Consider the following 26,532-nt stretch of genomic DNA (forward strand, 5'->3'; position numbering starts at 1 on the left):
GAGGATTCTGCTCCGCCACAGAGGAACTCCATTGAAGCCCCCTCGCCCGACCCCGCAGAACCCACCATCCAACTTGCTCTTTCGCGGACAGGGCAAGCAAGTTTAGAGGCAGAGGTGGCACGCCTCCAAGCCACCTCTGTTATCTGCAATATTCTCGGCACCAGACCCAGCAGAGGGGAGGTGCATGATCTCCTCCAAGCCCGCCTTCTCACAGAGGTGGGCAAGATCCTCGATGTTCAGCTTCTCGGACGTGGCTACTACCAGATAGAGTTTGCGACTCTCGAGATGGTGTCCAAGGTCATTGCGATGAGCCCCCTGGCCATCGGAGCAGTTCGAGCACACTTTCGACAGTGGCGCCATGGTTTCGACCCAACTACTGACGTTCTTGTCAAGGAGGCAGACCTGCCCATCTCAGTCTGCTTCCCTGGCATGCGGAGAGAGTACCTTCCGCTCCTTTCCAGGATAGGTGCAGCTCAGCGATTGGGACTATCCTGGAGACACCTCGCACGGCAGCCTCTGTGGCTGCCAAGGCGGCCAGCATACCCACAGTACGTGTTCTGGTTAGGGACACCCACACTCTCCCGAAGGTCATCCTACTACCTCGAGTGAGTGGAGGTTGGTTCCGTCAGAGCATGGAGTATTCGGGCGTCTTGAATCAGTGTTTCATTTGTAGACAAATGGGCCATTTGGCAAAGGCCTATCCTCGCAAGAGACCTCAACCTACAGCGTATGTGCAGCCTCCGAAGGCTGAGCATGCCCAGCAGCCAGCTACACAAGACGCACAAGCTGGTACCTCGATTGATAGCAGCGATCACACAGCTGACGATTGGCAGCAGGTGCCTGGCCGCTACCGACACGGGCAGGCTCGCCCCACTGTTCCCCTTGGTGGTCGACCTTCTACAGCTCAGCAGCATTGGGTTCCGACTGGGAACTGTTTTGACCCCCTTCAGTAGGACCCGACTGAGGAGGTCCCGTCAACTTCAACTCCTCCACCGCCACCTCCTTCTCCTCCCTCAGACGCAGCCGCTCCGCCTCAACCGCCTCCTCCCCCTCCCCCTCCCCCTCCCCCACCTCCACCTTCGTCTCCCGCCCCTCCTCTCTCCCCGATAGGGCCCACAACCTCATCTCCCGACCCCTCCTCTGCTCCTCCTCAGACGCAGGGGATTGGACATGCATCTCCCGCGTGGCGTTCTCTTGGTAGTGCTTTCGCTACGAGCCGTGTGGCTCGAGAGGGACAGCCCCACTTGAGGCCGCCGCCTGTTTTGATGCAGACTTCTCCCTTTGCAGCAATCCCTAGAGGTTTGACTAGCTTCGACATTTGCAGACGCTGGGACTTCTTTGACTACAGCTTCACATGGTTTCTGGGTGACTCTTCTCCTGACCTGGAGGAGGCTTGCTTTCGAGTCCACGTCCTCTTTCATGCAGCTAGAGGCATTGAGGCTTTAAACACAGCGGTGGGTTTCTTCTTTCCGCTGTGCTGTAGCGATCTCACAAAGTGGACCCACCACACAGTTCTTGACTGGCTACAGACTCAGGCTCTCAGTTCTCACACTGCACAGGGGACTTAGGGGTGACAGATCTGGTGTAGACACTTTGGTGTAAGGTGCAGTGGAAGTGAATGTTGAACTTTGCTCAAGATGAGTGCTCCGAACTGTGCTCAAGGGTTCCTTTTACTTACGGAAGGGAGAGCCTTCCGTTCCTTTAGTGATAGAGTGCAATGGACACAAACGAAGTGGATTAACACTGTGAATCAAGGTACATGAGATTGAGAGATAGAGAGAGAAGAATACGACACCAGAAAGTTGTGAAACCCTCCTCCGAAGGCCCCACTTGCTATGGCGAGAGCAGTCTACTTATGATTGCACAATCTCTACAATGCTTTGGACTTGCCGCCGACGATAAGGACGACGACGAGACGGGCTGAAATCTGAAAATGCTAATGGCTGAAATCTACAAACCTTTATCTGCTGAATTCTGACTCTATGTCGATGACGATGTCGATGGCGACAATGCGACGACAACGCGCTGAAAACGTAGATGCTGAAATCTGTGTTTTCCGGGCTGAAACTGCAAACTTCGATGGATCCCACCGTGCGGCGAGGAACTGCTGCGGGGAAGTGAGATCTGCGAGGTTCGGGACTTGTTCTGCGGGTTCTAACTGCTGAAAACTGAAAACGCTGAGTCTAGGGCTGATTCCGTCGTGAAGATCTGCAAAAACGCTGAGGGGTCAGGCTGATGCAAAAACGCTAGGGCTGATTTGTCTTGATCTGCAAAAGCGCTGCTGATCTGCTGGTGCAAACTGCTAACGCTAGGGCTGATCTGTCTTCTGCTGTCGCCAGGCTGCTGCTGCAGATGCAAAAAAACGTTGGCTGATCTGGGTGCAAAACGCTAGACCTTCTTGCAGATGCAAAAATGCTAGGCTTGCAGGGTCCTGCTGAGAAGGTGCCTATTGAATTGAGTTCCTGCTACCTCTTCTGCCAGAAAGTGCTAACTCTAGTTTGCTTATATATTATCTTAGCAGAATTGCCCTACCTAGTTCCCAACAAAAGTCACTTCATAAATAAATGAAAAATGTCAAAAATAGGGAAAATAGGTTTAATGCACTGGAAAATTCCCCTGATGGATCTGATGGATTCTAATGGGAATGCTTATGATCATGTTGTGTGCAACCGGAGGATATGCATCTAATCTAAGTGACTGGTCATGCACGGTCTGCGAACAAACTCACAAAAGTGCCAGATCACTTCCTAATCTAGATTGACTTGACTAAATTGAACCCTGGCCATGCTGTAGATTGTCCACGGACACATAAGGTTGGATGTGTCACGTGACATTTGGCCTCTTGCCAAGTTCAGCGTGACGCCTCTGGATGCAACGGGGTGTAGGCACATTGTGGTGCATTTGTTTGCTCACACTCAGAGCCCTCCTTGTTATGTATTTGTACACGAGGATTCTTAGAGAAAGGATGTAGCCCTTCGGGCTACACGCTCGGCTTGGGCCTGGGCGGGACAGTCACTTCTTTCGCGCTTGTCTAGAGGTCGTTCGGATGCGGATTACTCCCCATCCAAACCAGCCTCAACCATAGCGAGGTTGGCTGTTGTGGCAGCATAAGTTTTCTCTCACTAAATCCATGAGGATCATCTCATGGAATGTGTAGGGATTAGGAGGGCCCCAGTTTCAGTGTCAGAGGGGTCGGCTGTGATGACAGGAGCTTCAGAGATGCCTTGTGGGTGTGGTCAGATTTTGCGTGGTCGCTATGAGACGTTTTGGTTAGCTACACTTTGGACCTGGAGGCATCAAGGGTGAGGTATGCATGACTATTGCGGATTCTTTGCAGCAGGCCATTGTGGGCAGAGGGATTATTGTGCCAGGAAGGGCTCAGTGGATTACTATGCAGGTTCAGGGTTGCCTCATGGGCTTCCTGAACATCTACGCGCCCAATGTGGCGAGTGCACGTGCAGAGTTTTGGTCTCATATTATAGAGTCTCTGCCACGGATAGAGCAATGGTGGGTGAAAGCATGTTAGCCTGTCATGCTTTTTCATGTCCCGGACAATGCTAACTAGCACAATTTTGGCATATACTAACTAGTACAATAACTTGAGCTACATCTCCAAGATCTATGACATATGATATATCAATAGAAAGCACTTGAAACAAGGAATCCAAATGTACAACCTCCGACAAATTTTGATATTATTTGTAAAAAATTTACCGGACGCCCAACTTTTTGAAGATGTGCTAACTTGAAACTGCTAACTAGCACAAAAAGCGCGACAGGTTGAAATGCTTTCACCCTGGTGCATTGTAGCCATACTACTGTGCATGGAGTTGAGTTGGCAGCTTGGGAGAGGTTATGTATGATTGCGGGTTTCAGATATATGGCAGCATTCTAGCTTTTTGAGGCCCCCAAACAGCCTAGCCTTCTCTCGTTCAGACCGCAGAGTGGAAGGAGTGAATCTATCTCGAATAGATCGCTTCTACACTAATGACCACTTCTGTGGTTCAGTTTGCATTCTAGCTGGGACTTTTTTTCGGATTATGCACCAATGATCCTCACAGTGACAAATAGACAAAGGAGGGGGAGCACGTTGCTTCGCATCCCTTAGAGGGTCTTGTTGGACACTGCGCTGAGAGAGTGAGTGGTGGCTCTTTGGACAGAGGGCTTAGACATGCAGGACTCTCATGCTAACAGAGTGGCCTCTGGACTTGCTCAGCTTGGTCGGCTATTTCTCCAAGAGTCTACGGCCCGCCTGGATGTAGCGAGAGAGGAGGAGCAAATGAGACGTTCCTTCCTTGCGGAAGATGCAAGAGCAACATCCAGACAGTCCTTGGTTGGAGGAGCAGTTGCAACAGGCTCGCCAGGAGCTTGCTAGCACAAAGGAGAGGCGCCAGGAGTTTGCTTTTCATCATCGACAGGCATCTCAGTGGACCCAAGTGGGTGACATAGTGACACCAGCTTTCTTTGAGACAGTGGGGCCCTGACATTCGCATGCCAGGGTCAGCCAATTGAGAAGGCCTCACGGGTCTATCGCTTCAGAGCCAGAGGACATGCGTGCAGTTGCTACCGACTTTTACTGTAACGTGCTATCAGCAGAGCCTCAGTCAGAGCGTCAGCATGCATACAGAGAGTAGGTGCGGGCACAGATGCCTTGTCTTGTGACTGAGGAGATGCGCAAGAGGCTTGAGCTGCCGCTTCAATTAGAGGAGATCCACGCGGCCCTCAGAACACTTCCCCGTGGTAGTTGTCCAGGTGAGGATGGTTTGACTCTCAGCTTCTTCTTAGAGTATTGGGACTTGCTTGGCTCAGATCTCTGGAGCGCTTTTCAGTACATCTTGCACACAGAAGAGAAGCCTGACAGCATGAGTGAGGGCCTGATTTACCTCATTCCCAAGGAGGGTGGCTCCTTGGATGAGATTCGTCAGTGGCAGCCCATCACCATCCTCAACTCAGCCTACAAAATTCTTGCCAAGGCCCTGAGTTTGAGGATTCAACCACTTCTACACAGCATCATACATGGGACACAGACAGGTTTTGTCACGAAGCGTAGTATCCTTCACAACATCTTTACTTTCTCGGAGGCATCTACCCTCGCACGCCTCCGGGGTGACGATCTGGTGACACTTCTTCTCGATTTTGAAAAGGCCTACGATAGAGTTGACTGGGACTTTTGGAAGGCACTCTACGCAAGATGGGCTTCTTAGATGCCTGGATCAGATGTGTGTCAGCTCTCTACAGACGGGCACACAGTCAGGTACTTTTGTCAGATGGTAGAGGAGATCGTTTCATGCTCACACGTTCGGTCAGACAGGGTTGCCCTCTTGTCCCCTTCCTCTTTCTGTTCTATGCTGAGGCAATGAGCAGATTTTTTATTTCACAGCAAGTTGGTCTACGAGGCTTAGCGCTACCTATTCAGGGAGATGAGCTATTGGATGCTGAGTTTGCAATCGACTCAGCCTTGTACTTGGAGGGACTTGGAGGGACAAGAGGCCAACCTTCACAGTTGTGAGCACGCTCTCGAGACCTTTTGTTGTGCATCAGGCACACTGATCAACTGGAGAAAGGCAGTGGCTTTCTCGGTAAGTAGTGCTCCTACGCCTGATTGGCTGCCAGGTGAGGGTTCCAGATGGATTCCCCCAAGGACTATAGTTCGATACTTGGGCTGTAGGTTGGCTTGGACTTGTCTCCTGAGCAGCAGATTGATCCCCTCCTCCAGTCCATCAGGTGGAAGTTGTTACATTGGAGCTCTGCACAACTTTCTCTGGCAGGCAGAGTTGTAGTGGCCAACTAGGTGTTGTTGGCTACTATGTGGTACATCACTTCTTGTTGAATCTTCTCGAGTTCCTGCATCAGCCAGGTAGAGAGGCTGATCAAGAACTTCATTTGGTCAAGGCCTGACACTCAGATAGCCCAGGCCAAAGTGGCCTGGCAGGTCATCACTCTTCCTTGCTCTCGGGGAGGGTTCGGGACCATAGACCCAGCATAGCAAAGTAGAGCCCTTCTTGGGAAGTTTGTTGTCAGAGAATTACTTCTAGGGGAGGAGCCCTCGAAAGAGTTTTTGCTTCAGCAGCTTAGTGCTAGAGTGCCTCAAGCTCGAGGCCCTTGGCGACCTTCGACCAGATGGATTTTCACACAGATGCGCAGAGTTGGCCTAGCAGGAGACTGGAAGACCGTTTTGCTGTGAGTCTGCTCCGCTCCTAGGAGCGGCTGCAGAGAGGCATGGAGCAGCATCAGCCTACTTGCACAAAGGAGCGCCTGAGAGAGCCCCTTGTTTGGAACCCCATGGTTAGCACTCAGAGAGGCCACTTGGTGAGTAGTAGGCCTCAAGTTTCTTGGGGTCCCATGGCAGAGGGTCCAGCACACACTCTAGGTGACTCGCTACAGTTTTCAAGCTTGTCAGAGGAGCTTCAGAGCATCCAGCTATAGGGCATGAGAGGGGTGCAGAGCATGTGTAAGGACATCACAGAGGCAGTACCACCTGAGTGGCTCACGCCTCTCGAGTCAACAACGCCCAGATGGATGGGAGCCTTCACACGATTGGATGTTCTCATCGTAGTTCGGGCTTGCTCAAAGACTGTACCCTCCTTGTTTTTTGAGCTACAGGGTGAGGGTCGTTTACACCGAGTTTCAATAGAGACCCATAGTTGGAAAAGTGTTGTTTCCAGAGGATCTAAGGTGTGGGCACCTGTGGGAAGACTTGTGCCATAGATCCTGACTCAGCAACTCTTGAGACTGGCCACTGGAGGATGTGGGCTTGGGAGAGCTGTCTACTGGCACGGGTGCAGTGGGATCCTGGAGAGTGGTTTTGGAGGGACTCTTTCTCCTCAGCCGACCATCTAGGTGTTCCTTTCTTTCAGTACATTGTTCGACTGGGACGTCACACATATTGGCAGCACGGAGAGAGGCTCGTCCTACTGCTCCACCTCATTGGCAGGAGGAGCGTCTCACAGCTGAGTTCTTGTCAGCTTTTTGGGCGAGGTTGTGGGACTCCAGACAGCCACGGTGAGTCACTTTGTTTTAGTGTGGTTGCACATCGAGCTACAGCAGTTGGGAGTTGGCTTATACATAGTGGTCTTTCGGCGGCATGTGCAGCTTGTGACCATCCTGTGGAGAGTGAGCCCGATTGTCTTTGGGATTGTCCTTTGGCACGGCAGGTTTGGCTTCGTGTCCTTCGGCTAATGCCATCTCTTTCCACGGCACGGCAGTACACTTAGGGGGCAGCTGCTTGGTCCACTCTCACGGGCCCGGCACTTCAATTTGGGCTATCCTCCACTAGCAGGATGATAGAGAGACAAGGGGGTCAACCTACACTCCAGCCTGCTACAGAGCTTTCTCCACAGGAGTGGTGCAGTGAGAGAGAGGAGTGTTGGGAGCTCATTTGCGGCCTGACACTCTGGTTCATCTGGCGGGCCCGCTGCTTCCGCATCTTTGAGGCTCGCCTTGTACCATCAACAGAGACTGTTCGAGATCTTTGGCTAGAGCTGATCCATACTCTCAGAGGAGAGTTCGAGAGACTCCAGGGCAGCTCCGACCGCATGCGGGAGCGTAGAGAGGTTTTCCTTCGACTCTGGCGACTTGGGCCTTTCTTCACCATGGTCGAGGGTGTGCTGAGATGGCACTACGGTGCACTTCTATGGCTTTTCCCTCCTCCCATCTCTTGATTTAGCCTCCTTGTACATATGTTGTTTTTTCATTGGGAGAGTTTCCCCCTTATGATTGTTGTAGCCCTATGGGTAGTTTCATTAACTAATAAAAGGATCTTTTTCTCGAAAAAAAAAATGCAAATGAAAAATGTGACTGAGTGCTATACTTTTCAAAGAGTGCTTGCAAAAAATGAGATATAAACCGACTTTTCTACCTAAAACTATCAACTTTGGCAAACCACAAAGGGAATATCAATGCTTCATAGAGACAATCGTGCTAATGCTTCTGTTGTGACTGTGTCTTGCGAAGGAATGAGCATGCAAACTTATGACATGCCCTACAATGGTGAAACACTGTGTACTTCTTGAATGCCAACTTTCTACTTTTTCTAAAGTGATGTACATGCTTCAGTGCTCATCCATGAGTGAATCATGTGCATCATGCAATATGAATTTTTTTATGAGAAGGTAACCCATAAAGACAGTGAAGAAAATACAGACGACTGTCACAAATGAGAGACTCAAAAAATACCTACTGACTTTTCATGCGAACCAAAGATACTTTTTAAATCGGTACTGTGCAATGTGGACCTCGACTCAAGAGCCAAGATTCGTCTTACGTGACTAGTCGTATCTGTAACTAGGTTAGCTTTACTAGGAACATAATCAATCAAACCACCAAATTGCTCATAAGATTCGAATCATCTAGCTTGACGGTCACTCCAAAATGTACTACACATGGGTAGAAGCCACTTAAGGGCTTGATGATCTACACTAACTGCTAAATCTCTACCATACACAAAATGCTTCTTATGCTTAGGAGAATGAATGGCATAGAGACGTTCCTTACAATGCAATGACTGGTTCATTTCTGAACTGTCTGACAATGTACTGGGAAATGTTACTGGACTGTGTTTTATCCCCTTTCAAAACATGAGTGAGAGATTAATGACAAAGAAGGAATACTCTGCTCACAGTGAATGACCATGGGAGAGCATCTAAAAGAGAGAGAGAGAGAGAGAGAGAGAGAGAGAGAGAGAGAGAGAGAGAGAGAAAGTTTTCTTTCTAATTAACTTGTGAATCAAGCTCACGAAACCACTTCATGACAAAAATCAAATCACATTCACATAGAGGAGAAACAACAAACTGATGATGAGAACCTATGTTCTCAACTGACACTATTACTTTAGGACATTCCTAGGTGATAGAAAAGTGCATGCCAGGAGCAATCCAGAAACCGCAATGGGATCCATTGGACGAGCTTGTAAACATGTGCTCTTCACAAAAGACTCAATAATCACATCCTCCATATTGCTAGGATTAAATAAGATCACAATGCGCTGACCACTCACATGACCATAACACTTCATGAGAGACTCAGCTAGATGATCATTAGAAACTTGAGGTGCACTACTTAACTCATTTATGACACTAATAAACGATCTGGGTTCTATGGGTGTTGTGGGTTCATTCTTAGGACAATCTCTTTTCATGTGACCTTAGTGTGGTACTTACGTCTTCCTTCCTTTCCATATTCCATTCTTTCTTCAAGACTTAACCAACCTCCTATTATTCCTTAATCAAATTTTTCATGGAGTCAAATTAGGGGTTTCCTGAGTTTTAGTCTTTCCTTTAATATCATTGTTAGGTCCAGAGTTCTGTGCTCTAGGTGTAGTGGAAGATTAACAAGAAGAGATACTTGTTGGGTTCAAGCCCTCATTCAATTGTTGGTGTCAACCCGCGGGATACTCCCCTTATAGCATGCAGAGGACACTTTAGTTTAGAGCCAGTTTTGCTTTATATTGTAAGCTTTTTCTTTTAACAAAGAAATACAATCAAGCATAGCATGCTCTTTTACTTGCACTGTCGACTATCTCTGTCCTCTTCTCTCGTTCTCTGTTTTTCCTGCTCCTCCAAGCCATGGTAGAGCTTCGCCATCACCCACCATAGGCCTTCAACCTAGCATCTGGTATCAAAGCTCTGCCCGGTCTTGGCTCAACCCAGTTCGCGAGAACCGCGGCCTGCAGAGGGGGAAAAGGCGGTGGTCGACCTACATGGTTTTGACCGTAACCAGCAATAGAAGATTCGCCCTGGCATGCTAACGATATTCCGACACTAGAGCGTCCCTTCTTTCGGCCTTCTCAGCCCGCTCCGAGCAACACTGTCATCCACGCTATCACGCGTTGTTTCGGCTGCTACAGAAGCTCCTTTTTTTATTGTGATTTTCACACTATCTTCCAATTGGCCGTGTTATTTGAGCCTTGGCTAGAGGGTCTTCACACCCCCCACCAGTCAAACCTTGAAACGCTCTCATTTCCGTGGTGTCGCAGGCAAGAGCTCAACCTGTAGGGCATCTCAAAACGCTGTTTACACAGGCAGCATCTTAAAGCGTAGTCAATAGCTTGGTGGAAGTTTTGCCATATCATCTTGAGATGCTCAAAGGTCTTGTCCTTGGCTTGAAAAAGCATATCAAAATGCACACAAGAACACATGAAAATTGCTTGGCTACATCGAGCATTTCAAAATACCATTGGCGGTATGTGCGACCTACCCAAGGGATTCTCAACAAGCCGTCCAGCATGGAAAAGATTCAAATGCATGCAAAGCAAGCTCTATCACTAAGGCAACTGCCGACTCTTTTCAAAGAAGATTTGCTTCAAGAACCAAGAGATACATCAACAGATGCTGAACATCAAGATCTGCTTTGAGATTGCAGCACAAGTTTTCAAAACTATTTTTGCCACTTTTAGTGTCATACATTTGTCATCTTTTGTCTATGGTCAAAACCATCATACAATTTTCAATCAAAGCCTTAGCTTATAGATTGTCAACTATTGCCATGATAAGTTGTATGGGTTATAGACACTGCCACACATGCAAAGTGGTAAGACCTCCCAAATATACCAGTTTTTGTTCTCAGCACATTTTTGTCCCGCTTCTCATGAGGTTATTGGGTACACCTTAAACCCAAGGTTTGGCAATGAAATAAAAACTCCACTCATTGGTAGCTAAATTTTTTACCTACACCCATCTGATCAAGGGGGGGTTTACTATCCTAGCACTAGGTTATGGATACACCAGAAATCCTTGGTTGTGAGAGAACCTAAAACTCACGGTTGCCAAGTATACCAAAAACTCAAGGTATCATGAGAGTGGTCTGTCTAGTTCGGGCTTGAGGGGGGGATTGTTGGGTTCAAGCCCTCGTGTGGGATACTCCCCTTATAGCATGCAGAGGACAGTTTAGTTTAGAGCCAATTTGCATGGCCAGTTTTGCTTTATATTGTAAGTTTTTTTTTTAACAAAGAAATACAATCAAGCATAGCGTGCTCTTTTACTTGCAGTGTCGAATATCTCTCTCCTCTTCTCTCGTTCTCTATTTTTCTTGCTCCTCCAAGCCATGGCAAAGCTTCGCCATCACCCACCATAGGCCTTCAACCTAGCAATACTATGGTTCTTACCAATGTATTTACCATTCTATTGATGTTGTTGGTCCTGCAGGATACTTCACTTGTTCTCCTTTGGCTTACCTTTGTTGTGCTTAACTTCCAGTTTAAGAGCAATCCTCACAGCGTCGGTAGTCAGTGGGACGGAAAACCCTCACATTGTACTTAATGTACTCGTCTAGACTAAAGAGGAAAGCCTCCTTACGCTTCTCAATCGACTTACACAATTGGACACCAATCTGCAAGACACGGTTAGAAAAATCCATAACTAGAGTCCCATTTAGCTTGAGATCTCGTCATTCCTCTTTCAACCGATCAAGGTACTGCTGATGGCATAGAGCGATGCTTGACCTTAGCCTGGAAGTCGGCCCAAGTGTAAGACAATGGGACATCATCCTCGGCACACAAGGTTCTCGGCCAATTGCCTCTTGCCAGGCTTGATACCAATTGATGACATCATCCCAAAAATACATAGCCGCTATCAAAACTTTGCTCTTGTTGTTTTTCTTGTTAGTAGCAAAGTAAGCGTTAAATTGACCATCCGAAAATAAATCGCATCTTACCATCATACTTACTCGAAGTCAACTTTTCAGTGATGACTGGATTGTTGGAGTTGTCGGCTCCACCTAGTCTACGTGATGACTCGTCAACCTCCTTGGGTGGATCGCTCTTCAAAGAGAGCACGTGAAGAACCAAGTCTTGTGGCCGTTGGTCCCACAGTGCCTCACGCTCTAGCTCCATAGCCGCCCTCTTTTCTTCAACTGCTATGGGTTGAGCTTCGCGTTCCCTTTCTAGAGCCATACGTTCCCTTTCGACTCCAACCCGTTGAGCTTCATTTTCCCTTGCAACTTTGGCTCGTTGAGCTTCCTTTGCCTCTTGGGCTTCGGCCCGTTGAGCCTCCTGCTGCAGCATCATCTTTATCATGTATTTCACCAAGGCCTCCATTAAGTTAACGCAATCCATGGCGTAGATGGGGATGGAGGAGGATCCAGAAACAGTCCTCCGGGTGTAGCAACTTCTTCTTCTTCAATTTCACTCTCATCAAGTCACGCAAAGTATCCATTCCGCTTTGGTCGATGACCATGCACTCAGTACTGAGGATTCCGCTAGATGAGAGATGATGCGTGATAACATTATAATGTATGGTCCTCAATTTGTGTCCATTAAGAGGCCATGAGTCCAAGTGCCCAAACGGTTTTCTCTAGCTGCATTCGCCATGGAGAAGTGGCTTGTGGTGGTTGTGAAAGTGACCACCCTTGAGTACACATAGGAGTCTGCTACCTCAACATGGCCTCCTGCTAGCATGGATAGAACTCTACTCTAGGTTTGTCGAGAGGTATGGAAGGCCACAACCTCGATTTTCCAGGTTCACTGTGAGGCCTCTCTGCATCCAAAACTCGTACAAGGTTTGGAAATAATGTTGTAGTCTCTCTCCTGTCTCTTATACCAAAATGATATCATCATTGTATAGAATAATATAAACAAAGGTATTTGCTAGATCCACGTCCTAATTCTCTGCTACATACTCTGCTATGTTGTCAATGTAGAGACAAAACACTACAGAGGAGAGTGGGCATACCAACTTCTCACTAATAGAACTAGCAATGGGCTTTGAGATGCCAGATGGACACCATACTCGGCTGGTCACCTCCTCAAATAGAGAGTGAATGTCCCGAATCATCTCTAAAGGCACACCAAAGGTCTAAAAGCGCTGGAAGAGCCTCCCATGGCGCTCTCTACGTAAAAATTTAGCTCTCCCTTAAATAGTGCTCCATAGAGCTTGATTGGACTGGCCATTGGCCAATCATGATAGCCCTGTGTTGCCAGGGTTGTGAGTGTCCCCCCGACTTGTGCCAAGGCACAATGGTGTGCATAGTTGACTTTGCTCATTTGAAGCGTAGTGCAATGAAAGGAGCAAGGGTGCATGTGGCATAGATGAGGTGCTCAACTTGCATACCTGTAAGATCTGTGTGGACATGCACATGAGGAGCTCCAAAAACAGGTCTTGCCGTGCTTGCCATAGTTTTTCATTCTTCACTTTGGATCCCACAATTTTTCAGCTTTCACTTGTTCATTTTCAAATGCTTTGCACACATCACATCTGCTTGCCAGCCTTGGAGAGCACTAGGCAGATTTGGGTCATTCCTCTCCACGTGTAAACCATTTGGGCCTTCTGGCCACACTTTACCATAACAAATTAGCCTCATCATTGCTAGACAAGGTAAGTTCCATGTGTGGATGGGGCAACATCACAAGTGGCATCAATTGTAAAGTGTGATTTAACAAGTTGGCTAAAGACTGACTCTTTCAGTATTAGGTGTTTGACAGAACTTTTGATGGCACAAGTATGTGTCACTCCATCCAACAATTGGTTCCTAGACTAATGCACAAGCAATGAGACACAAATACGACAAAACAATTGTCATAACAAACAAGTACGCTCTAACAATACAGATAAATTACCACAATATGGATAAACTACCAAGTATAGTGAGTTGTATGTATTGAACAAACCTGTCTAATACTATGAAGGGTATCCAACCGTTGCATTATCTCAACTTGATTTTCAAGTAGCCTCTTCAATACCTACATGAGAATTCCAAAATTCTCTCTCTCTCTCTCTCTCTCTCTCTCTCTCTCTCTCTCTCTCTCTCTCTCTCTCTCTCTCTCACATTTTATCATTTTATTTTTGTACCCAGACATTGGAATAGATCAACAAAGATTGTATCAGTTTGGTCTCATAGGTCATTTTGGCCTTTTGAAGACGTTTAATAATACATTTCATTTCATTTCTCTTTCTCTCTCTCTCTCAAAACAAGTGGGGTTTGGTACCCTTTCGTATTAGTTATTTGATTACAAGACCGAGGCATTACATCAGCCCGTAAGCATACGGATCTGATCGCGAAAAAACAATTGTGATATTCAATGAATACGAATCATAGGGAACAAAAGTACCAGTGATGCAAAGTTACAAAAGATGGGTTACACAAGAATATGTAGGAGCAGGGGAGTGAAGGAAGAAAGTAGCCGAGAGTTGAAGCAGAAACAAGTCACCCTGACGTCAAGAGGAGGCCGAAAATGACTCCCGATCTCCAAGGCCGTATACAACAGTCCATTCCAGCAGAAGAGACATCACCACCGTAAGAAGACTTTGCACCAAATATCCGGGAGAGAGATAGCCTTTAGCCATTCCTGGCAATGATCAGCAAGGCTATTACATTCTTCAACTTGCACCCCAAAGCAATTCATGGTGCAAATTTGAAGGCAAGGCACAAACCGCCCAGCACACCCACCAAACCAATTCCAAACCTAAATCATCCATCAAACAGAAGAAAAAACAAAAAAAGAGCGAACAGTAAACAAGCAGAATGGGCAATCATACACATACACACAACAAGCAATCATGCAGAACGCACTCACCCCAAGTACATGAAAATCCACACGCACAAGTATCACACACAAAAGAAATAAGATGCATAAAAGCCAGCAAGCTAAACAAACGGAAACCAAGACAAACAAACAAAAATACCTCCTTAAGAACAGCAAACAAAACAAAAGAAAAGAAACCGTCGTAGTAATACAAAAACATAAGAGTGGAACAGACATCTGGTGAAGGTGGCCAAGTAGAGCACCTATGGTTCTATAAACCTTAAGCGACCACCGTGGTTCTCTCTCTCTCTCTCTCTCTCTCTCTCTCTCTCTCTCTCTCTCTCGTTTGTATGCATAGGAAGATACGTCATGTTGGTATGCACACATGGCAGCATGGTTTGAGAACCATGGTTTTACTATGAACAGTCCCCCCCCTCCCCTCCCCTCCCCCCCCCCTCCCTTTAATATTCTCTAGATATACTCTCGCTCTACCTTTGCGGACCTATTATCCAAGACAGACCCCTCCCCTATAGCTCTCGGAACATACCTCACCCGCATACTAGAGCATCAAAAGACACTCATAGGAAAACAAAAAGAGAATAACACACACCACACCATACACCCCCGTGAGGGGAGACTATGTATCACTTTGAGGTCCCATGGGTCATTTCTGGTCCCCCCGCGGACGTTAATACCAAATCAAATCAAATCTCTCTCTCAGCTTGCGCATATGAGAGAGGTAATGCCAGAGATTACGGCGGCAAGGGAGAAGGGAAAGATGGCCGTTTATAGAGATGGAGTAGCAGTGCTATTTAGGGAGGAGTTACAGCCACTACTACATATTGTACGGAGAGAGATACATGTGGGTGAGGCTGAGAGCTGAGACAGGCCGATTATGGGAGATACCTCACGGAGATAACGACTGCACAGGGTTAGCCATACTTAATGGCTTACAGCGATTTGCTGGAGAAGTCGGTTTCACATGCTTTCCACACAGACACGGGGCGAATACAGTGGACTATGTTATGGCACAGCCGAGCTTTATTCCTTGTATTCAGGATTTCAAAGTGGGAGCTAGACCAGTGGGCATAGTAGTGGATCATGCACTTTTGACATTTTCTGTTTCATTTCAATATAGTACAACCCAGATATCAGGAGGTAGGTCGCACACTCATTATACATTTACACCAGAGACTGACTCAGTTTATACAGAGGAGATCTATAGCCGTCTATGCACAACTGGTCCTGGTCTCTCAGTGGAGGAGTGCACCACTTCACTGACTGAGACACTGCATGGTGCAGCATCAGAGGCATACCCACACAGTCAACCGCGGGTCGGAGGCGATACTCTGGGAGCATGCCCCAGAATAGTTGGTATGATGAGGAGTGCAGAGAGATGAGAGCCCAGCTTCAGAGGGATCTTCTGTTAGGAGTCATCACTTACAGACAATCTCGGATTGCTTCCCGACGCCTTGTGCGACGGAAGAAACGAGCTTACTTGGCCCAGATGGAGCAAGACTTGTATCAGCTGTTATTGAGTAGAGACTCAGGAGAGGCATGGCGATTCTTTCATGAGCACTCCCCTCCCCCAATGATTACTTCTCCTAATGTGTGGGGCCAGTATGCCTCATCGTTATTGTTGGTGCAATTGGAGCTATGTAACCATGGCGGTGCAGGAAAGAAGATCCAGCAGAAGGCGAGAGAGAGAGAGAGAGAGAGAGAGAGAGAGATCTCGACACAGGAAAAACTCACGCTATGATTGAATTTCTTAAAGTGTAAAAACCTTACAAGTATAAAAATAGCCAAAACTTTCCATGCAAGACTTGAGCTCTAAGTGAAGCTAACTTGCATGCTATAGGGGACAATGCCCACGGGCTTGACATATCTAACAGTTATATACGGTTCTTGGACAGGACCCCCTTCTAGATCCTACAGAGCCATGCCCACCCACCAGCACCTTCTTTACCATTGAGATGGTAAAGAGAGCCATTGACAAGATGAGGACCAGCAAGGCATATGATCATGATGGTCTAGTAGCAGAGCACTTTACACATGCTAGAGATATGTTGGTAGAGGTTCTTGCAGTGTTGTCCAATCGTGCCATGTGTGAGGGGTTACCTGAGACTTGGAGATTGTCTACTATTGTGCCTATCTTCAAAGCAGGTGATCCTACAGAGCCTGCGAATTACCGCACTATTATGGTTGGGCACACATTGGCACGGTTGTACGCATCCATTCTTGAGCAGCAGTTGAGTAATTGGGCAGAGGGTGAGGGTGTATGAGCAAAGGGCCAGGCCGGTTTTAGAAGGAGTTTCTCCACTCTTGATCATATTCTGACACTCAGAGCCATCATTGAGGAGGGCAGGTCACATGGGAGACGGATTTATTGTAGCTTTGTGGACCTCCGTAAAGCATTTGACATGGTACCGAGAGCTCGATGGATGCGCAGACTGCAAGAGATGGGGGTGCCCATAGTGTTGATTTGGGGAATTATGGCTCTATACAGATCAGTGATGGGACATGTACGCACTCCGGAGGGGATATCTGATTTAGTTCACTCCACCATTGGGGTGAAACAGGGTTGCCCATTGTCTCCTACTCTATTTGGTATGTATGTTGATGAGGTGTCTGATTACATTGACAGAGAGGGTGATAGAGGTGCCCAGCTGGCAGGGACGTGGATCCCATTGTTGTTATATGCTGATGATATTGTATTGATCTTTGATTCACTAGAGGTATGCAGCGACAGTTGGATGCATTACACAAATTTGCAGAGGATAGTGGATTGTCTGTAAACCTTGGTAAAACCAAGGTTATGGTGTTTAACACCACACCACAGTGGATCAGGAGATCAGCACCGACTTTCGCATATGGTCAAGAGATTGTAGAGTATACACATGCATACACTTACCTTGGGATTGTCTTCAGTGGGCCGAGGTTTTCTTTGGGGAGAGCAGCAGAGACTAGACTAACTAGAGCTTTTGCGGCCTTGGGAGGCTTGGAGAGGATGTGTTCGCAGGTTCAGTTCCAGGAACCTCGGACAAAGTTATGGCTCTTTGATACCCTAGTAGCCTCAGCTATGTTGTATGGGGTGCAGACATGGGGACCTTCTGTAGGCCAGGATGGTTGAAGACGTATGGAGAGGCCCTTGGTATCTATGATCTCTCGACTGATCAAAGCCAAGGCCTCCCTACCCCACGCTATCATTCGAGCAGAGCTAGCTGCCCCTCCTATGGAGATTGAGGCGCTTACCAGATCAGTCTCCTTTGTGCACAGCTTGTGGGATACTACTAGAGACAGATATGCTAGACTGGCCCTTGAGTCTTCCAGACAGTTAGCTCTTCAGAGGGACACTTCATGCTGGTATGCAAAGATGACATCATGGTTTCAGACGCATGGTTTCACCATGGACAGGCTACCCCCTTTCCAGTACTCTCTTTAGGCATCCTCGATGTCTCTTACATGGGTGGAGATTACTAGACTCATTCGTCAGGACCTGATCCAGCTGGATACCAGGAAGACCTGGATAGAGCCGCCACAGGAGGTGGGCACGAAGATGGCTTTCTATAGAGAGCATCTTCTCCACCTCACAAGAGATGGGTTTGTGATTCGACCCAGCTACATGGACACACACATGTCTCATGGTGTGCGGTGTGCCATTGGTCAGATACGCACATCCTCACATCAGCTGGAGATTGAGACTGGTAGATTTAGAGGGATACCAGCAGACAACAGGATATGCCGCTTATGCCAGCTAGAGCCAAAGACAAAGCTACATTACATATGTCATTGCACAGTGTACTATGAGATACGGGGCCGTTTCCATTGCTTATAATTCAGCGTCACCATGAAACGTGTTTCGACGGGTTAGGACAGGTGAAACGTTTCGGGCCTTGAAATGTTTGGCCCACCAAGTGAAACACAAGATGTTTCACTTACAACAAATTACCATAGTTTTAGTTTCAAAGTCGCTAAACGCATGTTTTGGTCTCATGTTTCACTGTGCTCTCATTTTGGACTGAAACGTTTCGTGGTGAAACGCCGCGTTTCAGGTGAAACGTTTCGGCCTTGAAACGTTTCGCGGTTACACTGTGCTTATTCAAAGAGGGTTTCGGTCCTTTCTCTAGGGTCATGAATTATGAGGATCAGAGATGTCTTGGGCTATATCTACTTGAGTTACAGAGATATATAGACACTTTACTTTGGGGGGGGGGGGAGGGGAGAGAGAGAGAGAGAGAGAGAGACAGTCCCAGAGACAAATTACAGATTTTTTTTTACTAGATATGGAGCAGCCATCATTGCAGGGCTCGGCCCACACTCATTCGGCCACTACCAGCACTCACATCGACCGAGCACTGGAGCTTCAGAGATCCAGACGGCCACGATTGAGGAGAGGGGCTACACAGCATCAAAGGAGACTACAGCAGAGGATTCGAGCCATACTCTCTCGATATCCAGAGTGCAGATGAGGATGGATTCTAGAAGTAGTATCTAGTTCTTTTGTACACAGACATGGTATTAGATTCGCCATTTTGTAACAGATTGGTCTCATAGGTCATTTTGGCCTTTTGAAGACATTCATATAACATTTCATTTCATTTCTCTCTCTCTCTCTCTCTCTCTCTCTCTCTCTCTCTCTCTCTCTCTCTCTCTCTCTCTCTCTCTCTCTCTCTCTCACACACATATATAAAGGGAGGGAGGTCACTAGACTTATAGAACAAGATATGTTTCAATTGGATACCCAAAGACATGGATACAGCCTATGCAGGAGCTGGGCACGAAGATGACTACATATAGAGGTATTTTCTCCAGCAGCTCAAAGAGGACGGTTTCTTATGTAGGCGTGCCTACATGTACCCTCACTTATCCCACGTCTTACGATGTGCTATTGAACATATTCGGACATCATCACACTACTTGGAGAATGAAACTCGCCAATTTCAAAGTAGGCCACGTAGTGCCAGCTGTGGCAAAGAGAGCCAGAGACAGAGCTCCACTATATATGCAACTTTACAACATACTATGAGATACATGGCCACTTCAGATTGAGCAAAGACGAGAGCAACCAGAGAGGAAGGATACAGGTCATATCACTAGTAGAGGTATACTAAGTGATCGAGCAACAAAGCTGGGGAGATCGAGGAGGCCTGCCAGGATGAGGATGCTTCCATCGCCGGAGGAGGCTGCAATAGAGGATCAAATCTATATTGGCGAGACATGGGAGACGCCCTATGCACACTAAGGACTCTCACCATGGATGGCATCGACACGATCATGCACCCACCAATGCAAGCCATCTCCGGATTCTAATACACACATATCCACCATTTTGTGTATGTTCTCTAAGATACACATCCACCTTTTATATATGTGCCCTTTAGGCTCTTGATACCCACCTTTTATAACTCTAGTAGTTTCTTTGTTTCATTTTATCTAGGCCTTGTATCAAAGTTCACCATAATGTAACTCTTTGGTCTCATAGGTCTTTTGGCCTTTAAAAGACGTCGATGTAACATCTCTCTCTCTCTCTCTCTCTCTCTCTCTCTCTCTCTCTCTCTCTCTCTCTCCACAAAAGAGGCTGATTCTATTACTAGAAGGTCCCCCAGAACGCCCAAATGGTGTCTGTTTTGAGGGCAAGTACATAGCAAGCCTCAAGGCATCAAAGGGAAGACAAAAAAACTAGATACAACTAGGCACATGGCCAAACAGAAAAGACAAAATGCCAAGGTAAAAAACCTCTCCTAAAGAGCGTAAAAAGTGCCCTGTCAAGCTAATCGGAGAGAGGATGACAGTAACTTCTGAAAATAAGGCACTTCCACCAAAAGCCCAATCAGCAACTGCAAATCAAGAACCTAATCCGCCAAAAGCTACCGGCCGTAAAACTGGCTCGGCCACTCACTCTAAAACGTTTTTAAACCTTAAGCTTAAAAACGAGTGCTAAAATGGGGGTTCCTGGCCTATCTGCAACAAGTTTTCCTTTGATGTTTCTTGGCTCCTCCCGACTAAGTCTACCTACTCCCGACAGAACGTATTTATATTGTGTCTGACTGTCTACTTTCTTGGGTGGCCACGATAAAAATATTAAATCGTAAAAAGCATTACAAACGTTTTGGGTAAGCCTCGTTGCTACTGCACGCTCCCCCCCCCCCCCTGTTGCGCCATCACTGCCCCTCACCCCCCCCCCCCCGCCCTCTCTCTCTCGCCCTCGCGCTGCCTCCAGCCCCCTCGCCCTCGCGCTGCCCCCCTCACCCAGCCTTGCCCGCCACCCTTGCGCTCTGCTGCCCGCCGCCCTCGCCCATTGCTGCCCCCAAGCCCGTCCGCTGCCCCCCATTCCCTGGCCGTTTCTCCCTCCCCCCCCGGCCCCCCCGCAGCCTTTTGAACTCTCGCTCGCCGCTTTATCCGTCCCCCATCCCCCCTCCCCCCCCCCTGTCCTCATCGTTCCCGAAGGTCTTCTGCACCTGGCTCTACAACACTTCTTCTTCGGACAAGTGCTCGGCGTGCTCGGTTGCAGATTTTCTTCACCGTCCGCTTCTTCGACTCACCAGTAGACACAGATGGAGGCTCCAGCTCCGCCATAGAGGGACTCACCTGAAGCCCCCTCCCCGACCCCGCTGAGCCCACCATTCGACTTGCTCTTTCGCCGACAGAGCAAGCGAGCCTTGCCGCAGAGGTAGAGCGCTTGCAGGCGACTTCTGTCATCTGCAAGGTTCTCGGCACCCGTCCTAACAGAGGAGAGCTACGAGACCTTCTCCAGGCCCACCTTCTCGCAGAGGTGGACAAGATCTTGGATGTCCAGATTCTCGGACGGGGGTACTATCAGATCGAGTTCGAGACTTCCGAGATGGCCTCCAAGGTCATAGCTATGAGTCCACTGGCCATCCGAGCATCACGCGCCCACTTTCGACAGTGGCGACATGGTTTTGACCCGACTTCGGATGTGCTAGTAGAGGAGGCAGACATCCCCATCTCAGGCTGCTTTCCGGGTTTACGGAGGGAGTACCTTCCACTTCTCTCTAGGATTGGCTCCGCCATCGAGACTGTCCCGGAGACACCTCGTACGGTAGCGTTAGTAGCTGCCAAGGCGGCTGGCATCCCTTCAGTTCGAGTTTTGGTCAGAGATACCCACACGCTCCCGAAGGTCATCCTTCTGCCTCGGGTGAGTGGGGATTGGTTTAGACAGAGTGTGGAGTACTCGGGTCTCCCGAAACAGTGCTTCATTTGCAGACAGATGGGCCACCTAGCGAAGGCCTGTCCACGGAGGAGGCCACGGCCCGCACCTCAGCCTCAGCCTCAGCCTCAGCCTGCCAAGGCTGGGCCGCAGCCGCAGCCAGCGGCACAGCGCACAGATTCAGAGCCACCCTCCGAGCCTGGGGCTCCAGCGGAGGAGGGGTGGCAGCAGGCCCGTGGCCGTCGATGCCAGGGGCCACAGCGACAGCCTTGCACTCAGAGTGGCCCTCAAGTGCCTACTCAGCAGCAGTGGGTTCCCACGGGGAACCGCTTTGGTCCTCTTGAGCAGGAGGAGCCCCCTACGCCAGCCTCCACCTCCGCTTCTCCCTCCTCAGCCGCCCCACCTTCAGATTTCCCCTCCTCCTCCTCATCCCCTCCCCCGCCCTCTGCTCCCGCCTACTCCCCACCTCGCCCCCCTGTCTCTGTCGCCCCACCCCGCTTCTCTTCTCCTCCGCCCCCCTCAGCTCCTTCTCCCCCTCCTCCTGCTTCAATACCACAGTCGACTCACGAGACTGGTCCCTCGCCGGCGGCTAGGAGATCTCCTGGCAGTGCCTTTGCCACGAGTCGCCTAGCGAGAGAGGGTCAGCCCTTCTTACGGCCCCCTCTGCAGATTCTGACATCTTCCCTTGCAGCTATCCCTCGTGGTCTGACGAGCATTGACCTCCGACACCGCTGGGATTTCATCGACTACGGGTTCACTCGCTTTCTCGGCGATTCCGCAGCAGACCACGAGGCAGCCTGCTTCACGGTCCACGCTTTGCTCCTCGCCGCTAGGGGGATAGAGGCCTTGGACTCAGCAGTTGGTTTCTCCTTCCCCCTCTGTGGTAGGACCGAGACAGAGTAGTCCCTCGACTCAATGGTGGGATGGTTGCATACACAGGTTGTCGAGTTCTCTCACCACATGGGAGAACTTGGAGTTACAGATTTGCTGCAGACTTTGTGGCCACTGGCCAAGTTTGCGGTGACACCAACAGACTCAGCAGGATGTAGGCACATTGTGGTGTACTTTTTTGCTGATACGCAGTGTTTGCCTTGCTATGTATACATTCATGAGGACCCCTAGACAGAGGAGGTTGCTTTACGCACGGCTCGCTCTGCTTGGGCTTGGGCCAGGCACTCACTGCAGTCTCGACTATCTAGAGGACGCTCGGATGCGGATTACTCCCCATCCAAGCCAGCCTCAAAGATAGCCCGTCTTGCTGTTGCAACAGCATCTCTCTCGCTCCCCATGAGGATCGTCTCGTGGAACGTGCAGAGACTAGGTGGGCCCCAGTTTCAGCGACAGTGGGGCCGATTGCGTCAGGAGCTTCAGCGTTGCCTTGTGGGAGGAGAGATTGATCTCCTTATGCTTCAGGAGCACCATTTGTCTGAGAGCCGCATTCGGCGATGTGGTCAGATTTTGCGTGGACGTTATGATACCTTTTGGTCAGCTGCTTTTGGGCCTGGAGGCATCCAAGGTGGGGTATGTATGACTATTGCGGACTCATTGTAGCAGGCCATTGTGGGCAGAGGGATTATTGTGTCAGGCAGGGCTCAGTGGATTACTATGCAGCTTCAGGGTGGCCTTGTGGGCTTCGTGAACATCTATGTGCCCAATGTGGCGAGTGCTCGTGCAGAGATTTGGTCACAGATTGTTGAGTCTTTGCCACAGGTTGACCATTGGTGTGTAGGAGGGGACTTCAACATGTTGGAGGACCCTTCTGACACGATCGGAAGCAGCCATGCTACTGTGCATGGAGTCGAGTTAGCAGCTTGGGAGAAGTTGTGTATGACTCTAAGGGTCTCGGATACACGGCAGCATTCTGGCTTTGTGAGGCCTCCAGAGAGTCTTGCCTTCTCTAGATCGGACCGCAGAGTAGAATGAGTGAAGCTATTGCGGATAGATCACTTCTACGCTAGTGACCACTTCAGTGACTTGGGGGACTCAGTGGGCATCCTGGCAGGGACATCCTTCTCGGACCATGCACCAGTGATCCTCACAGTGGCAGACAGGCAGAGGAGTGGGAGCACGATGCTTCGCATCCCAGAGCGGGTCTTGTTGGACTCAGCACTCGGAGAGAGGGTAGAGGCTCTCTGGACAGAGGGCATGGACAACCAGGCTCTACCTGCAGACAGAGTGGCCTTAGGCCTAGCTCAGCTTAGCCACTTTTTTCTCTAAGAGTCTCTGGCTCGACGGGCTGCAACGAGAGAGGAGGAGCAGGGTCTCAGACGAGGCATTGCTTCACTATAGAGGATGCAGAAGCAGCATCCAGACAGTCCATGGTTGGAGAAGCAGTTACAGCAGGCTCGACAGGAGCTTGCTTGCACAAAGGAGAGGCGCCATGAGTTTGCCTTTCACCGACAGGCATCTCAGTGGACTCAGGTGGGTGACAGAGTGACAGGTGCTTTTTTTGAGACAGTGGGACCTCGGCACTCGCATGCCAAGGTCAATCAGTTGAGGAGACCCAATGGGTCAGTTGTTTGTGAGCCCGAGGATATGTGTGCAGTTGCTACTGACTATTACCGTGAGTTACTGTTGGCTGAGCCCCAGTCAGAGAGACAGGATGCATGCAAGGAGCTGGTTTGGGCACAGATGCCTTGTCTTGTGACTGAGGAGATGCGCCAGAGGCTAGAGATACCTCTTCAGCTTGAGGAGCTGCACACGGCTCTTAGGGCCCTCCCTCGTGGTAGTTGTCCAGGTGAGGATGGGCTGACTCCCAGCTTCTTCTTGGAGTACTGGGACCTGCTTGGCCCAGATCTTTGTAGTGCCTTTCAACACATTCTGCACACATGAGTGATGCCGGATAGCATGAGTGAGGGCCTGATTTACCTCATTCCAAAGGATGGTGGCTCCTTGGATGAGATTCGACAGTGGCGCCCCATCACCATCCTCAACTCAGCCTACAAAATTCTTGCCAAGGCTCTGAGTTTGAGGATTCAACCACTTTTGGAGAGCCTTATACATGGGACTCAGACAAGTTTTGTCAAGGAACGCACTATCCTTGACAACATCTTCACCTTCTGGGAGGCTTCTGCCGTGGCACGACTCCATGGGGAGGACCTTGTGATTCTTCTTCTCGATTTTGAGAAGCCATACGACAGAGTTGACTGGGACTTTCTAGAGGGCACGCTACGCAGGATGGGCTTCTCAGATGCTTGGATCAGAGGGGTGTCAGCTTTGTACAGACATGCTCACAGTCAGGTGCTTTTGGCAGGAGGTAGAGGTGAGCGCTTCATGCTCACACGATCGGTCAGACAGGGTTGTCCTCTTGCCCCCTTTCTTTCTGTTCTATGCGGAGGCGATGAGCAGATTTTTGGTGTCACAGCAGGTTGGTACGAGGGGCTTAGCACTCCCTATACGTGGAGATGAGCTTCTGGACGCTGAGTTTGCCGACGACTCAGCCTTGTGCAAGATGTGAGCAGGCTTTGAAGACCTTCTGCTGTGCATCGGGCGCACTGATCAACTGGAGAAAGACAGTGGATTTCTCGGTTGGCAATGCTCCTGTGCCAGATTGGATGCCAAGAGAGGGTTTCAGGTGGATTCCTCCAGGGACTGCAGTTCGGTACTTGGGGTGTCAGGTTGGTTTGGACTTGTCCCCCGAGCAGCAGATTGCTCCTCTTCTCCTGTCCATCAAGAGAAAGCTGTTACATTGGAGCTCAGCACGACTTTCGCTGGCTGGTAGAGTAGTAGTTGCCAACCAGGTGTTGTTGGCGACTATGTGGTACATCACTTCTTGCTGGATCTTCTCGAGTTCTTGTATCAGCCAGGTAGAGAGGCTGATCAGGAACTTCCTTTGGTCAGGTCGCGACACTCAGATTGCCCGAGCCAAGGTGGCTTGGTCAGTCATCACACTTCCTTGTTCTCAGGGAGGGCTTGGGATCATTGATCCAGCACAACAGAGCAGAGCCCTTCTTGGGAAGTTTGTCGTCAGAGGACTTCTTCCTGGCGAGGAGCACTGGCAGGAGTTCTTGCTGCAGAGGCTTCGTGCCAAGGTGCCTCAGTCAAGAGGCCCTTGGCAACCTTCGACCAGATCGATCTTTACAGAGTTGCGCCGAGTTGGTTTGAGCAAGAGATTGGAGGACCGATTCGCTGTAAGTTTGCTTCGATCTTGGGAGCTCTTACGGCATGGCCTAGAGCAGAGACAGCCGACGTGCACGGAGGAGCGCCTACGGTAGCCCCTCGTCTGGAACCCTATGGTTAGCACTCAGAGAGGCCACTTGGTTGGGAGTCGGCCTCATGTTTCTTGGGGTCCCATGGCAGCAGGTCTAGCGCGCTCTCTAGGTGACTGGCTAGAGTTCACAGGTTTGTCAGAGGAGGTGCAGGCTCTCCAGCTCCAAGGCATGAGAGGGGTGCAGAGCATGTGTCAGGACATCTCAGAGTCAATTCCAGCTGAGTGGCTCACGCCTCTCGAGCCAATAGCACCCCGGTGGATGGGAGCCTTCACACGACTGGAGGTTCTCATTTCAGTCAGGGCTTGCTCAGAGACTGTCCCAGCCCTGTTCTTCGAGCTTCAAGGTAGGGGACGATTACAGCAAGTTGCAGTAGAGGCCCCGCACGTAGGAGAGTGTTGTTTCCAGAGGATCCAAGTTGTGGGCATCTGTGGGAGGACCTGCGTCATAGACCCTGACCCAGCAGCTCTTGAGATAGGACACTGGAGGCTATGGGCTTGGGAGTGCTGTCCACTGGCACGAGTACAGCGGGATCCTGGTGAGTGGCTATGGAGGGACCCCTTCTCTTCTACAGACCGCCCAGGAGTCCCCTTCTTTCAGTACACTGTCCGGCTTGGACGTCATATACTTGCAGCACAGAGAGAGGCCCGCCCCGCTGCAGCACGTCATTGGCAGGAGGAGGGCCTCATAGTCGAGTTCTT

The 26,532-nt window shown here is 49.4% G+C and overlaps 1 protein-coding gene across 7 annotated transcripts in view; it reads right to left on the reverse strand.

Annotated features, from left to right (window-relative positions):
- LOC147426831 (phosphatidylinositol/phosphatidylcholine transfer protein SFH3-like) overlaps positions 1–26,532 on the reverse strand; it is a 137,150-nt gene that overhangs the window by 16,173 nt on the left and 94,445 nt on the right. For all 7 annotated transcript variants that reach the window (XR_015186311.1, XR_015186310.1, XR_015186312.1 and 4 more), the window contains exon 12: positions 13,601–13,672. Coding sequence is in view for 4 of the 7 variants with exons in the window: in XM_086499314.1 (XP_086355440.1) it covers positions 13,601–13,672 (72 nt within the window). In the remaining 3 variants the exon portion in view is untranslated. The remainder of the gene's footprint in view (positions 1–13,600; positions 13,673–26,532) is intronic.

This window comes from Adiantum capillus-veneris, chromosome 24, assembly GCF_014529385.1.
Source record: "Adiantum capillus-veneris isolate H3 chromosome 24, ASM1452938v2, whole genome shotgun sequence".
Taxonomy (NCBI): domain Eukaryota; kingdom Viridiplantae; phylum Streptophyta; class Polypodiopsida; order Polypodiales; family Pteridaceae; genus Adiantum; species Adiantum capillus-veneris.